At 43.7% G+C, this 14,745-nt stretch overlaps 1 protein-coding gene across 1 annotated transcript; it reads left to right on the top strand.

The window, feature by feature from the left end:
• The first annotated feature begins 6,841 nt into the window (after positions 1–6,841).
• On the top strand, positions 6,842–8,488 carry LOC149847317 (protein DETOXIFICATION 54-like). The gene has a single exon (XM_089993981.1). The coding sequence runs from the start codon at positions 6,917–6,919 to the stop codon at positions 8,486–8,488; it is 1,572 nt and encodes a 523-aa protein (XP_089850107.1). The 5' UTR covers positions 6,842–6,916.
• Positions 8,489–14,745: the final 6,257 nt, after the last annotated feature.

Genomic DNA, 14,745 nt, shown 5'->3' with positions numbered 1-14,745 from the left:
TTCTTTATAATGGAATTAGTTCATTTACTTTGAATTCTTCTAATCTTGTGTTAAAATATATTCTGCATGTATATTATATGAGATTACTAAGCGATTACTTTTTGTTCAGAGACTCTTACAAGACAATGGGGTAGTTTTTGAGTTTCAACCTAATTTTTGTTGCATCAAGGATGGTAAGACTGGGAGTGAGCTACATCAGGGTGTGAGTAAGTGAGGACTATATATTATTACTTTTAATGAATGCAATAGGGATGCCAATGTTGGTGAGCATGCCTCTTTATATCAGTGTCATCATCGACTTGGTCGTCCATCCTTTAGAATTGTTAAAACAATTATTAATCATTTTGGTTTGCCATTTATAAATAAAAATTATTGTGTGTTTGTCTGGCATGTCAAATGGGCAAATATCATCAATTGTCATTTGAAAACTCTGTTAATTCTATTACACAACTTTTTGAGCTTATTTACTTTGATGTTTGGGGACCAACCCCTACTCCAGGAAATAGTAGACTATGATATTATGTGATCTTCGTTGATGATTTCTCTTAGTATGCATGGATTTATTTATTATCTCATAAATCCAATGTTTTTAATGCCTTCCAAAAGTTCAAAACCTTAGTGGAAACCACTAATAGTAAGAAAATTAAAAAATTTCAATTGGACAGTGGAGAGAGAATTCACAACCTTGACCCTATCTAAGTCAGCGTGTGATCCAACATCGTGTGTCATGCCCTCACACGCAAGAGCAAAGCAGCAGGGCTAAAAGAAAACACATGCACATTGTTGAAATAGGTTTGTCTCTCATGGCACATACAGGGGTGCCTACTAGTTATTGGTCATATGCCTTCCCTACGGCCGTTTACCTAATCATTCGCCTACCCACATCTATTCTAAGCAATAAAACCCTTCTTGAAGTTCTCTTAAAAAAGAAACCCAATTATATATAATATTTTGAAAACCTTTGGGTGCACTTGTTATCCCAATCTTCGACCTTACCATTCCCATAAATTAGACTTCAGATCGAAACTTCATGTTTTTTTGGGCTATAGTCCTACTCATCATGGGTACCTTTGCTTAGACCCTACCATTGGCAAAACCCTCATTTCTAACCATGTCTTTGATGAAGATCAGTTTCTCCTTCAGGTGTCACCAGTACCTGTTAAAAATTCTATTGAACTCCTTGACATACAACCAGTGGCCCTCCTTGCTCCATCAATTCTTGTAGGTGAATCCTTGGTACCCAAGCCCCTTGCTGCTTCTCTCTTATGACCAGCCTCACTTCCTCCTACTGACTCTACACAAAGCCCTGCCTCCCTAGCATTCATTGCCTCGTTGGGTGCTACCTTACTTGGTGATTTTTCTGAACAAAGTCATCCCTCATGTCCCTTCCCAACGCCCCCATCATATGATTACCCATGCCCAGGATAGCACTCTCAAACCGAGGATCTTTTGTGCCTCTACCCACTATCTTCTTATTACTCTTGTCGTGCAACTCTTTGCTGACCGTGAACCCACCACCTACAGACATGCCTCCTATGACCCTTTTTGGCAATAAGACATGCACACCAAATACCAAACTCTTGTTTATAATAACACCTGAATCTTGGTTCTCCCTCATCGAAGTCATAATATGGTTGATTGTAAATGGGTATTTCATATTAAATGTGGGATATATGGCTCTCTTAAACTTTATAAGATCTGACTTGTTGCTAAAAGATTTCACCAAGAAGAAGGCCTTGACTTATTTGAGACCTTTAGTCTTATCGTCAAGCCCCCAAACTATTCACACTATGCTTGCTATAACTGTATGTTATCATTTGCCTATTCAACAACTTGATGAAAATTTAAAGGAATCTGTCTATGTGGCTCAGCTGCTTGGCTTTCAAGATGCTCACCAGCATCCCGAATATGTTTGCCATTTGAGCAAGGCTCTATGATTTACGTCGGGTCCCCATGAGTGGTTTCATAAGTCAAGTCAAGTTCTTACTGTTCATGGGTTGTGCAACTCTTAGACATATTCATCATTATTTATTCTTATCCGTGGCAGCTTTTGCTTCCATGTGTTAGTCTACGTGGATGATATTATTGTCACACAGACAACTCCTATGATTAGATATTTCATCCACTATTAATTTTGCTCTTAAAGACTTGAGTGATCTGCACTATCTCTTGAGCATTAAGGCAGATCGTTTTGCCCTTGGTCTTCATCTCTCCCATCAAAAGTATATTTTTGATCTTCTGGTGTGGACCAACATGCTTGATGCCAAGCCTATGTCTACCCCTATGACATCCTCTATTCAACTCTTAACACACTTCGAGACACCTCTTGACAACCCTTCGCTATACTGTAGTGTTATTGGTGCTCTTCAGTATGTCACACTCATGCGCTCAAACCTGTCCTTTTCTATAAATCGTGTATCAATCCATGCATACTCCTACCTATGACCATTGGTTAGCGATCTTGAAGATAAAGTATTGATCTTTTTCTAATGCAACTGTTGAAAGTCTGTGGTTTCAGTTCTTGCTTTGCGAACATGGACAACATGTGCCTATTATCTATTGTGACAATGTGTTTGCCACATACCCTATTGCCCATCCTACCTTTCAAAGCCACACCAAACCACTTCAGTTAAATCGGTACACTTACTTAAATTTCAAGCTTAACATTATTGCCGAACCGTTTTGCTTACAGGGGGATGTCAAGACATGTGAACCGGACTTACAAAGTAAACCGGATCCAACCCAATTGAAACTAGATCCAACTCCAACAAAATCCAATTTGCCAACAGAGCAAGGACTCCTCCAATTAGGGATGGCAGTGGGGCGGGGCGGGGGACAAGGTCTCCACTCCCGCCCCGCCTCAAGATTAGAACCTCCATCCCCGACGGGGATGGATTTGAACCTTCACCCCTGCCTTCATCCCCGTTTCACGTCCTCCATCCCCGGTTCAAACGGGGATGAGGCGGGGCGGGGCTATTGCGGGGAAAAGTGGGGGGGGGGGGGGACGGGGACGGGGTCGGGGCGGGGAAAAGTGTATGTCCATCTCCGCCTCCATCCCCGGACAGGGATGGATTTTAACCTTCGTCTTTGCCTCCATCCCCGTTTCATACCCTTCATCCCCGGTCCAAACCTGGCGAGGCGGGGCGGGTCCCCGCTTTCCCCCGGTCCACTGCCATGCCTACCTCCAATGGTGGCATGCCCAAGAAGGAAACCTCTAAAGAGGGAAAGTCCTTCAAGGAGATCCAAGATTATACGACTCTTACCAAAAACAAAATTGTAAAGAAAGACTACTTATGTAAACCTGTTAATAGAAGTCCTCATGAAGGAAACATGTTAATCCATATATGTACGTAAACTCTATAAATAGAAAACCATGTCTCACATTGAATAGAGAGAGAGAGAGAGGAATCGTGGAGGTAGGTCATTCAGGCCGAACCACATTAAAACATGATTCTCAATGTGTGTGTGCGAGATTCGTGTGCGGTTCATCTATACGTAATAGTCGACATCTTAACCATGTCTCCAGTATGTAGTGTTGATTTCTTTACCCTTGAGGGTGCATTTTCATGTTGCAGAAATCCACAGGATTTATGTGTAAATGTACAGGCAGTGTTGTGAGAGGTCTACGCCTGAAGCGTATGCCTCAGAGGCGAAGCGCACGCTCAAGGTATTGAGGCATTGCAGTGAAGCGTTTCAGGCTTGAAACACACGCTTCACTCATGTGAAGTGCACACCTCAAGTCGAAATGCACTTCGCTTCTAAGGCGTGCGCATCATGTTTGGAGTCGCTCAAATCGGAGCTCGACGGGCTGTTTGGACTAAGACACAGGACGCCGGCGGTGACGGAAGAGGGGCTGGCACCGGCGGAGCTGTTGGATCGCTTGGCCGGAGGGTTGCCGACAGTGGAGCACTTGCGCTTGAGGGTGGAGTTCCAGTGGTTCTTGATGGCGTTGTCTGTGCGGCCGGAGAGAATGTGGGCGATGGTGGCCCACTTATTGTCGTAGCGGGCGGGAGGAGGGAATGAAAAACCTTGCCTAGGACACCGGAGATGCCGTAGCGGACAAATTGATGAACCAGTCCCACCCTTCCGCATACCGGATCATGATCGCTGCACCGTGGAGCGTCGAGGAGATGACGGAGGATCCCCGCGGGTTGACGGCGTCCGCCTTCCCGACGACATCCACGTTCCTGACAACCCAAAACACTGGCACAGACTGCACGGATACGGCAAGGCGCTCTCTCTGGTCCTGGGAAGCTGAGAGGTCGAGGTGGAGGAGGTAGCGGTTCTTGGGGTGGTAGACAGCGTGGAGGAGGCGGAGGACGTGGTCGCAGTCGCCGTTGGAGCCGAAGATGAAGTAGGCGAGGAAGGGAGGGTGCAGGACTGCGGAGATGGAGGCGAAGGTTGGGTTAGGGTTAAGGCTCAGAGGATTGGGGAGGAAGTGGGCGGAGCGGAGAGGGGGGAGTGAGGAGGGCATGTGGCAGGAGAAGGAGAGGATGAAGAGGAGGAGGGAGACAAGGGAGGTGGAGAGGAGGCACTTCCCCTCCTTCGTCGAGGTCGACGTTAGCGCTAGGGTTTGCTGCTGTAGTTGCATTTCCCGGTGGCGGTGGTGGCATTTTTTCTCGGGTGGCGGTTCTTCAGTGCGACGTGTTGGGAGGCTTTCGGGCCGGAGAGATGGTTGGCGACTTGGCTCTTTCCCGTTTCTTGCTTCGCAAACAACACAGTGTTTTCCAAAATTTACAGAAACGCCATTTCAGAGTACAGATCGTGATAAAGTGGTTTGGATATGGTGGGGCATGCTTGATCCAAAGTTTATGGGTCAATTCCGTATTCGGATTATCCTACTCACAACCACAACCATCCATCATTTGCCATCATAGATCTTGTGAAGACACAATTTATTTTATACTATTAGTTTTTATTTAAAATTTTCATTATTTTATTAATATTATATATTTTATTATTTTGACCATGAAGCTTAGGCTTCAACGCCTCGAGGCTTACGCCTCGCTTCATAACAGGCTCTCCATGCAAAATACAATATATGACAATTTTAGATCTGAAAAAATTAGAATAAAACAAGCTATTTATATGAAAAAAAATGCATTCGAGTCAGATTTTGATTTGGATAAACTTTAGATCTGATTTAAAATGTGGATCCAAATTTGAAAGTGATCCTATTGAACAAATCCAAACCTGATTTGAATTTTACTTAAATGATTCATATCTAAAAAAATATGTCACATTCGGATCGTTTATATGACTATATCCGATCCATTTAAAACCCTACCCTTGATTTTTTAATAAACAATCATACCCTTGACACATTTTTGCCGGTGTATTTTCGATGACTCCAACCCAAGGTTACCGAAAGCTTCATATATGGGTAAGAAGCGTGCTTCCCAAAAACTCGCTTCGGAAATGCGAAACTCTTCGCTTTCAAAACTTATGGTCTCCATTTTCTCATGTTTCTCACGTGTTTTTTTATTGCTTTCTTATATGCTTCCTACCGCTTGACAATCATTTTTTTAGATTTTGAAAACCTTTGTTTTCATAATTTTCATGTGCTTCCTTTATACTTCTCGTTCACTGTTCATATCCTTTTTCCAACTTGCAATCATCATTTTGAGAAGAATTTAATTCTTATTTTACAAAATCATAAAATTTAAGAATTATTATTTTTATTTTTTTCTTGTTTGATTAATATTTTGCTTCTCGTTCAATCTCATAATACTTTTTATTTTTTGTTTTTAAATTAATTTATAGTTTCATATTTTTTTTATAAATTTTAAAATACCTGGCTTCTCGTTTGGTAACCTTGCCCTTTAAAAATAAATAAAAAATAAATTCACAAATAAAAAAAATAATGTCAAATAAAAAATTTCCTAATTCTTAAACCTTCCGAACCCAAGTTAGCGGGTAAGGCCAAGAGTATACTCCCATCATTGGAAGGTTAAACAAATGCATATCTTAGTACAAACCTAAGGTGAGTTAGTATTAATTTTACAAAAAAATTGTTTTTCTATTTTACCAAAATAAACCTTTGATGACTTTCCAAAACCAGGAAACCATTCTCTTCAGTCACGCCAAAAAAATCATCACATTTAAAAAATTTCCTTTTTATTGTTGTGAAATGCATGTACTGTACCACGAAGATACCATCATTATCCTGCAAAGTAAACCAAAAACGAAAGAAAAGGGCAAAAAAATCTCACCCTTAATAAAGCCTCCTCCGTCAGGCCGTCATCACGTGACCATGGTGGGGGGTTTCACTTTCACAGGTGGGAAGAGTGCCATCCGCACGTGCGAAGCGACGTTTTTGTGACTGCGTCCTCCGCCGCCAGCAGCCGTCCCGTCCTTTCTTCCTGGCAGAGTCGACGGCTGGAGACTGCAGACTTCAGAGTAAAGATTAACCATAGTTAAGAAATTAACTAACCCATGTCCCACCACAGTTCCCTCCCCTAAAACCCTATTTAAACCCCAAAAAATATATAAGAAAACCCAGCCGTCCCTTCGGTCGATCCCCACTCCTGCTGCTCCTGAAGATTCCCCCATTCACCGTTGAACCTCTTTGTCTCCCCGCACCTCCCTCCTATCAAAAAATATATATGAAAAATGAGAAACAAAGAGAGAAACTACAAAGAAATCTTCCTGTTCTTGTGAAAGAAAGAAAGAAAGAAAAGAGAACCACCCATCTTTGTTTGTTTGATGATCTCTGCCTCAAGTTCTTCTCTTAACTTGTTCGCTGCAAACCAGACAAGCCATCCGGGTTTCCTCTCTTTTTCTGCTCTTAGCTCTTCCCCCCCTTAGTCTTTCTCTCCCTTCCTCGGCCACGAGTGCTTAAAAAGCAGCACCCCCCACACCGACCACCATCCCCTTCTCTCTTTCTCCATATTTGATATTACAACCATCGTCATACATGGCAGCAAAAGACCTCGCCGGTGGGGCCGGGGTGGCTTCTTTCCTTCAGCGCCTCCTGGTCTCCATGCTCGTTCTCTTCTCCGATTCCAAGCGCGACTTGGTTCGCAAGGTCGCCGAGGAGCTGAAGGAGCTGTGGAGTATGGTAGCGCCTATTGCCCTGTTGAATTTCGCCGTCTTCGCTCGCTCCACCATCTCGGTGGCGTGCCTCGGCCGCCTCGGCAGCCTGGAGCTGTCCGGCGGAGCTTTATCTGTAGGGTTCACGAACATCACGGGGTACTCGATCCTCTTCGGTCTGGCTTCCGGCATGGAGCCCATCTGCAGTCAGGCCTTCGGTTCGAAGAATTGGGACCTCATCTCCCTGTCGTTGCAGAGGACCATCCTCATACTACTCACAGCAGCATTGCCCATCAGCGTCCTCTGGCTGAACCTCGGCCGCCTCCTTAGCGCCCTAGGACAGGACCCCGATATCACCGCCGTGGCGGCCACCTACGCCCTCTGCTCTCTTCCCGACCTCGTCACTAACTCCGTCTTCCAGCCGCTCCGCGTCTACCTCCGCTCGCAGAAGATCACCACCCCCCTTATGGTATGCTCCGGCGTCGCCGTTTTGCTCCACGTCCCTCTCAATATCTTGTTCGTCTTCGTCTTGGAGCTCGGCGTACCGGGAGTCGCCTTGGCCTCTGTTCTGACCAATTTCAACATGGCATTCGGTCTATCTGCTTATCTCTACTTCTACGGCGGCCGAACGGTGGCCTGGACAGGCTGGGCGCCGGCCGCGGCGCTCGATTTCCGCCAGTGGTGGCCGCTGCTCAGGCTCGCCCTGCCGAGCTGCCTGGGGATATGCCTGGAGTGGTGGTGGTACGAGCTCATCACGCTGGTGGCGGGGTACCTGCCGGAGCCGAAGGTGGCGGTGGCGACGACGTCGATCGTGATACAGACGACGAGCCTGATGTACACGCTGCCGATGGCGCTCGCTGCATGCGTCTCGACGCGGGTAGGGAACGAGCTCGGCGCCGGGCGGCCGTGCAGGGCGAGGACGGCGACGGTGGTGGCGCTCGGGTGCGCGGCAGCGGTCGGGGTGGTGAACCTGGGGTGGACGGTGGCGGTGAGGGAGAGGTGGGTGAGGTTCTTCACCGACGACGAGGCGGTGGTGGCTCTTGCCTGCTCTGTTCTGCCTCTAATCGGTGTCTGCGAGCTCGGGAACTGCCCGCAGACGACGGGTTGCGGGGTGCTGAGGGGCACGGCGAGGCCGTCGGTGGGGGCGAGGATCAACTTGGTGGCGTTCTACATCTTGGGGATGCCGGTGGCGATAGGGTTGGCCTTCTTTTCCGGCGTTGGTTTCATCGGATTGTGGTGCGGGCTGCTCGCCTCTCAGGTCGCGTGCGTCGTCTGCGTTCTCTGGGTGGTGCTCAGAACCGACTGGATCGAAGAAGCCGAGAAAGCCAGGAGGCTTACTAGCATGGAGATGGCCGGCCGCGGCGGTGGTGGTGGTGTGGTGGTGGTCGGTGGTGATGACGATGATCGTGATAGTGCTGGTGATGACATGGAGCGGCAGGCTTTAATAATTGAGTAAAGTGCATGCAACTCTCTGCCATATCAGGAGAATGGCAGTCATATTTTGTAGTGTCCCTTTCTTTTAGCTCTTTTTCTTCTGTTTTTTTTTCTTTCTTTCTTTCACCTGTTGTTACTTGTTAGTTGTTTACATTGCATGTATATGAAAGACGGGTATATCCTTCCGATGAGTTTCTCCTTTTTGTTTTTTGGTGGAAAAAAAAGATATTTAGTTTCGTAATATTATTTTGCATCTTTTGGTGGTAAATGGAGAAATTGTAGTAGTGCACTCGATCCACTCAATCGTCCAAAGGGCGCGCAATATCTGGTCTTGACCAATATGGTAATACGACCCCCCCTCTCTCTCTCTCTCAAAGAAGTTTTTTTTAAGGGAAACTGTCTCTAAAAGAGGTTGACCCTAACCCTCTCTCTCGTGCAAAACAAGTTAACCCAAATCTCTTTCTTCTCTCTCTCTCTCTCAAAGAAGTTTTTTTGTGTTTTCAAAGGAAACTCTTTCACTCTCTCGTGCAAAAGAACTCCCAAATCTCTCTCAAAGAAGTTTTTTTCTTTTAAAAGGGAACTCCCAAATCTCTCTCTAAGATTTTTTTTTCTTTTAAAAGGGGAACTATCTTAACCTCAACTCCCTCTCTCTCTAAGAAATGTTTTTCTTTGAAAAGGGAGAACTATCTGAACCCCAACTCTCTCTCTCTCTCTCTCTCTCGTTCCAAAGAAGTTAAACCCAAATCTCTCTCTCTCTCTCTCTCTGCAAAAAAAGTTAACCCCAATCTGTCTCCTTCTAAAGAAGGTAACCCTACTCTCTCTCTCTCTCTCCAGCCAAAGAAAATAATTACCCCAAACTGAATTTCATGGTTTCGGTTTCCGACGGTTCACCTGCTTTTTGGTCACTGCATACCCTACTGGCCTTCTCTCTCCGTTCTTTATTTTGACCTGAACGTGGCTTTAAGGTATGGTTTAGGGCTGTGGTTTCTAAAGATTGGTGAATGCTAACAGCAGTTTTCCCACCTTTGGGTGTATTATTTTTAGGTGAAAAAACGATGGTGCTAGTGCATCATACAGGTTGCAGCTTGCGACTCAAAACAATATATATAGAAGAATTTGAAACTTTTTTTTTTTTTTTTGAAAATGAAGAATTTGAAACTTGAAGGTGCCAAATGAGTTGCTAAACCTGCACTATATGAAACTATGAAAGCTTTGTTTGTGTACCCATTGATGGTGATAGTCTGGATCGGTACAGAATTTGAATAATGTATTAGGATGTGGCTTAGCTTTAATTTATACAGAAAAAAATATCAAATTTAAGCGTTTGTATTAAAGTATAGGAGCTAAAGTTCGACCTTTAAAGTGCACTTTTTAAGAAAAACCATGTTTCTCCTAAAGAAGCATCTGAAAAGAGCAGTCCCCACTCAATTCTTATATGCTTTTCAATCTTTATTTTCACCTTGCTTCTTATTCGCTTTGCAATCGCTTTCGTTTTGTTTCTTATGTTTTCATGTTATTGGATGTTATTTTCATCTATATAAAAGGTTTATATTTGCTTTCACGTTGATTCCTATTCGTTTCTACACCATTTCTGTTTGTTACCATGTTTCTTATTGGATTCTACTTTCTTTTATTTTTGGTTGTGTGTGTGCGTGCAAGGCTGTTTCGAATCTACAAGAAATAAAAAATAAGAACCTTGAAGAAAATTTAATTTCATTAATGCGATGGAAATAGAGTTAATTACACTCCTTTACAAACTCAATGTGGGAGAAAGGGGCTTGCGGACAGCTTAGGCTCCGTTTCGATGACTCCGCAAATCAGGTTTTAAAACTGGTTAAGGCCTGAAAACTGGGTTTTGTGTCCATTTGAGTGACACAACCCAGTTTTCATAAACCAGGTTTTCAACAAAAAACCTGGTTTATGAAGAACCAACCCAAGCCAGTTTTTTCAGGTGAAAAATGGGTTTATCGGGGGCTTATCTTCCCATCCCTTCACCGTACCCAATCCCTCACTCTCATACATCACTATGGCCAGCTATTTTCCAGCCGGTGGCCATTTTCCGGCCAGCCACCAGCTGGAATATGGCCGGGCTGGTACCCACCCAATGCCAGGGCAGTTTTCCATTTTTTTTTAAAAGCTTTCTATGTCTGGTCATTTTCTGACCAGCTACTGGTCGGGTTTGTATCACTCTCGTGGGTGGGAAGCATTCCGGCTATTTTTTGATAAGTTGCTGGCTGCAAAATGGCCGACCATTTTTTAAACTTTTTTTTGTATCTTTTTTAATTTCTAGCAAGCCATGGCCCAAAAATGGCCCGGCTGGTACCACCCTCATGGGTGGGAGCCAGTTCAAAAATTTTCACGCTAGTGGCTGGCTGGAAAAAGGCCGAACAAATATATATATATATATATATATATATATATATATATATATATATATATATATATATATATATATTTTTTATTTTGCCAAATTTTTAATGTTTGTTGTAACTTTTTTAATTTTTGGCCATTTTCTGGCCAGACACCCACCCGGAAATGACTGAGCTGGTACCGTCCTCGTGGGATGGTACCAGTCCCACCATTTTCCAGTCAATGGCTGATCGGAAAATGGGTAGACAAACTCTTTTTATTTTTTAGCCCTGTTTTGTATTTTTTTGCTTTTCAACCATTTTACTTTAAGCTAACGACCCAAAAATGGCTGGGCTGGAACCTTCTTTGATCAGATTTTCTCATATTGTAAGTTGGGCTTGAATTTGGATTTGAGTTTGAAAGCAAAAAACTTACAACCGATTCAAATATGCATATTCACTAAACCCAACCTTCTCTACCAAGTCTAACCAAACAAAGAGGGTGGTGTATGTTCGCCCCCGATGATTCACTGAATCCCACGTCTGTGTTCGGGGGATCGAATGAGTGCCACGTATTCATGCACATGGGGCTCGTATTCCCGTGTATGTTGACATAACTTTGCATCGGACTCTGGTGCTGTTGCAAAGACTTAATCACCCTTACTTGCTTTTCCTGCCCTGAAATGATGGTTCGAGGAAATGACAAAAATATCCTTCATTCAAAAGTTGTGAAACGACGGGTCGATAAAAAGACAAAAAAGTCCTTCATCCAGAAAGTTTGATGTTAACCATTTAAAAGTGGAGACGTTCCTTATTCATTAAACTCCTGCGCCATCTGCTGTAACAGTTGCTCTCATTATCAACCAAAACTTTGCCTTCGTCTCCAGTCTAGCTTTCGGCCTTGTTTTTTATCCTGTTGTACAACACACTGTCGCCTTCTCGTGCCTGCCTTGCGTTACAAAACATTCCAGTGTCTTCTCTTCATTTTTGCTGTCGTTAGGCATCATGGTAGAAAGCAATGATTCACAAACACTCCTTCCAGTGCCATTAATGCAGCGTGAGTAGCTTTTCATCTCATCATGCGATCGATGAAGAAGGCATGTCGTCTTGTGTGCCATTAAGGCATTGTTTGGTTATTGCAGGTAGATCTTGTTCTTACGAAGGTTGGAAACTTATCGATATTTGTAAGACGCTGGGACCTATTGACAAGAATGCTTGTTTGCAGATGCTAGGAAGGGCCTCTACCCCATCAGGTATCCTACATTCATTCATCGTATGCATTGTATCTCAAACCGCTGTATTAGTAACAGACTCCCGTTTTTGTGAGATACATTTTTGTTAGTTAATATCGATTTGTTTGCTATTATGCTCAAGTTCTTCCTTATCGATTTGTAATTTATTATACGATATATTTATCGACCTTTTAGATAGTATGGTTTTATATCGTCGAGTTGTAAGTTATTATGCTGAACTACCGTATCGATTTTCAATATCTTACAAATCGCTATACATACGATATTTGTAAGACGCTGTGACCTATTGACAAGAATGCTTGTTTGCAAATGCTAGGAAGGGCCTCTACCCCATCAGGTATCCTACATTCATTCATCGTATGCATTGTATCTCAAACCGCTGTATTAGTAATAGACTCCCCAGTAAGAGGCACACGTTCAACAAAATGTGGACACCTCCTTCACAAATATTGTATCTTAAAGAGGTCTCCTCAAGCTTAACGTGTTCCACAAAGGAGCCTCTTCATTGTAAAGAGTCTACGCCAAATGGCCAACACTGTACATCTATAAATACATGATGAAGGGAATTTTTCACCGTGTGTGAGTGTTGAGGTGAGGGATACCGTGGACGTAAGATCTCTTCGGCTTAAACCACGCTAAAATTTGTGAGTAATTCTAATACCCGTGTTTTTTATCCAATAAATAAACTTGAATCGCTGTTTTAATTTTTATTTCAATTGGATCTGGGACACATCGTATTTCGGATCCTTGCATCAAAGATGCGTGGGTCAAGGTAAAATTGGGTGGATTCATAGCAATCCTGGATCCAAAGTTTCACCTCCTGGTAATGAAGAAAACAGTTTTGGATGGTAGGATCCTGATGGGTGTATTTGAGCCCATGGATCGAGGATCCATATCACATCAAGGCCCATTAGGGGTATTTTAAAGCTTGTAATAATAATAATTTATAAATATATATGGATCTGTAGTTGGATCGGTATGAGTCCAAATATCAGACCCCAATCGATGGGCCGTTGATCCAAACTGTGGCTAGATCACGGGTCGTGGATCCGGCTGATCCATGCCCCGCACCACACCCCGCGTAATGCAAAAAAGAAGGAAACAAAGTTAAGTATGGGGGCACTATGCAGGCCCGATAAAAGGAGTGTTAGGGTTCAAAACCCTAACACAGGCCAAATCACAAGAGGAGGGGGAGGGGGCAAGGCGCAGCCGCCGGGTGAAGGGGAGGATAATGGATCCCCTTCCGATTTTTGTGGCACCCTTCCATATCTCGCCTCCTACCTCTCCCATTTAGCCGAACCCTCTCTCTCAGTCTTCCTCAACTCTCTCTCGTTTCTTTTCCGGCCACCAGCCGCCGGCAATGCTACTGCTGCTCCTCCTTCCCTCACATACTCCCTCAACTTCATCGGCTTGTCAAAGGAGACCCCACGCCGGCAAACCTTTCGTCTCTCTCTCTCTCTCTCTCTCGCTCCCATCCCTGTCGACAACCCCGACCATCGGCACCTGCCGATGTCGCCGGCGACCCTCCACTCGTGACAACAACCTCTGAGCGCCGGAACAGGTAGGGTTCTGTATATTTTCTTCTGGGTATTGAGTGTGCTGGTGTGTGTGTGTGGGAGTCCAAGAAATCTCAAATCGAAAAAAAGGGGGCTTTTGTGTAGATGCAAAAGAATGTGATTTCTGTGAAACTAATCGGTCAATATCTTGGGTATCACTGATCGGCGGGAAATCAGGCGGTAGATGTGTGGGCTTGCTTATTTTGCTTTAGATTTTGCATGTGGAATATTGAAGTGAAAGGTCTGGCCTGCGGGTGGGGCATTGGAGAACATGTTCTAGACGTAGGGGTTATGTATATTTTCTGGAATTTGTTAAGATCATGTATGCATGCTTTAAATTTTGAAATGTATGCATATTGTAACTCTTGAACTGCATGCTCGGGCTTTATATTCGATATTAGAACCCCTGATCTGCATCTTTCGCTTGGACATTATGGGATGGTGTTAGTCTAATTTTAGTTTTGGTACTGAAAATTTTGGGTGATTAATCCTGTCAAGTGGCATCAATTATGGAACAGTTACTCAGAGCCATTCTCTGTTAAAATGCGATTCATATGTTCTGAAGAGTAGGTATTATGATGGGAGATCGAAGTGCTTATTAGGATTATAAATCGATACTGTATGCCCTTATGTTTATATATATATATATATAAGATTGCTAGTGATTTCAAGAATGGATACAATAGGTTTAACATGTCCAACCTTGATATGTGACATTACGTCGGTTACATGCTACTAGGGACTGTACTTCCCGTGTTTAACACATAGCATCATATGTTTGCATTTTTCTTCTTGTAAACCCAACTACGTGCCTGTATTTTTGGCACCTGATACAAATATTCTCACACATACCTCTGCACACACATAGATATACATTTCCATGATGAAAATGGCTGCACATTTATGCTGCACTTGCATGCTCAGTTGGGACATACTCTTCTTGCCTATGTATATAGTGGGTTATGAAAAACAACAATACCTAGGAGTTGTACAAATGAAACAACATATATATAAAGGTGTCTCTGGTTACATTTTGTCTCAGGTACATCATGTATTCCAGATTGCTCAATGACTAGTAACTGCTTGTTATAATGACTTTTGATTTCGTATGAAGTTGCATGT

The sequence above is a fragment of the Nuphar pumila genome, chromosome 2 (assembly GCF_984573655.1).
Source record: "Nuphar pumila chromosome 2, dmNupPumi1.hap1.1, whole genome shotgun sequence".
In the NCBI taxonomy this organism is placed as follows: Eukaryota; Viridiplantae; Streptophyta; class Magnoliopsida; order Nymphaeales; family Nymphaeaceae; genus Nuphar; species Nuphar pumila.
This window is presented reverse-complemented; position numbering and strand designations above follow the sequence as displayed.

Coding starts and splice junctions, on each gene's coding strand:
- LOC149847317 (XM_089993981.1), top strand. CDS start 6,917: ATGGCAGCAAAAGACCTCGCCGGTGGGGCCGGGGTGGCTTCTTTCCTT.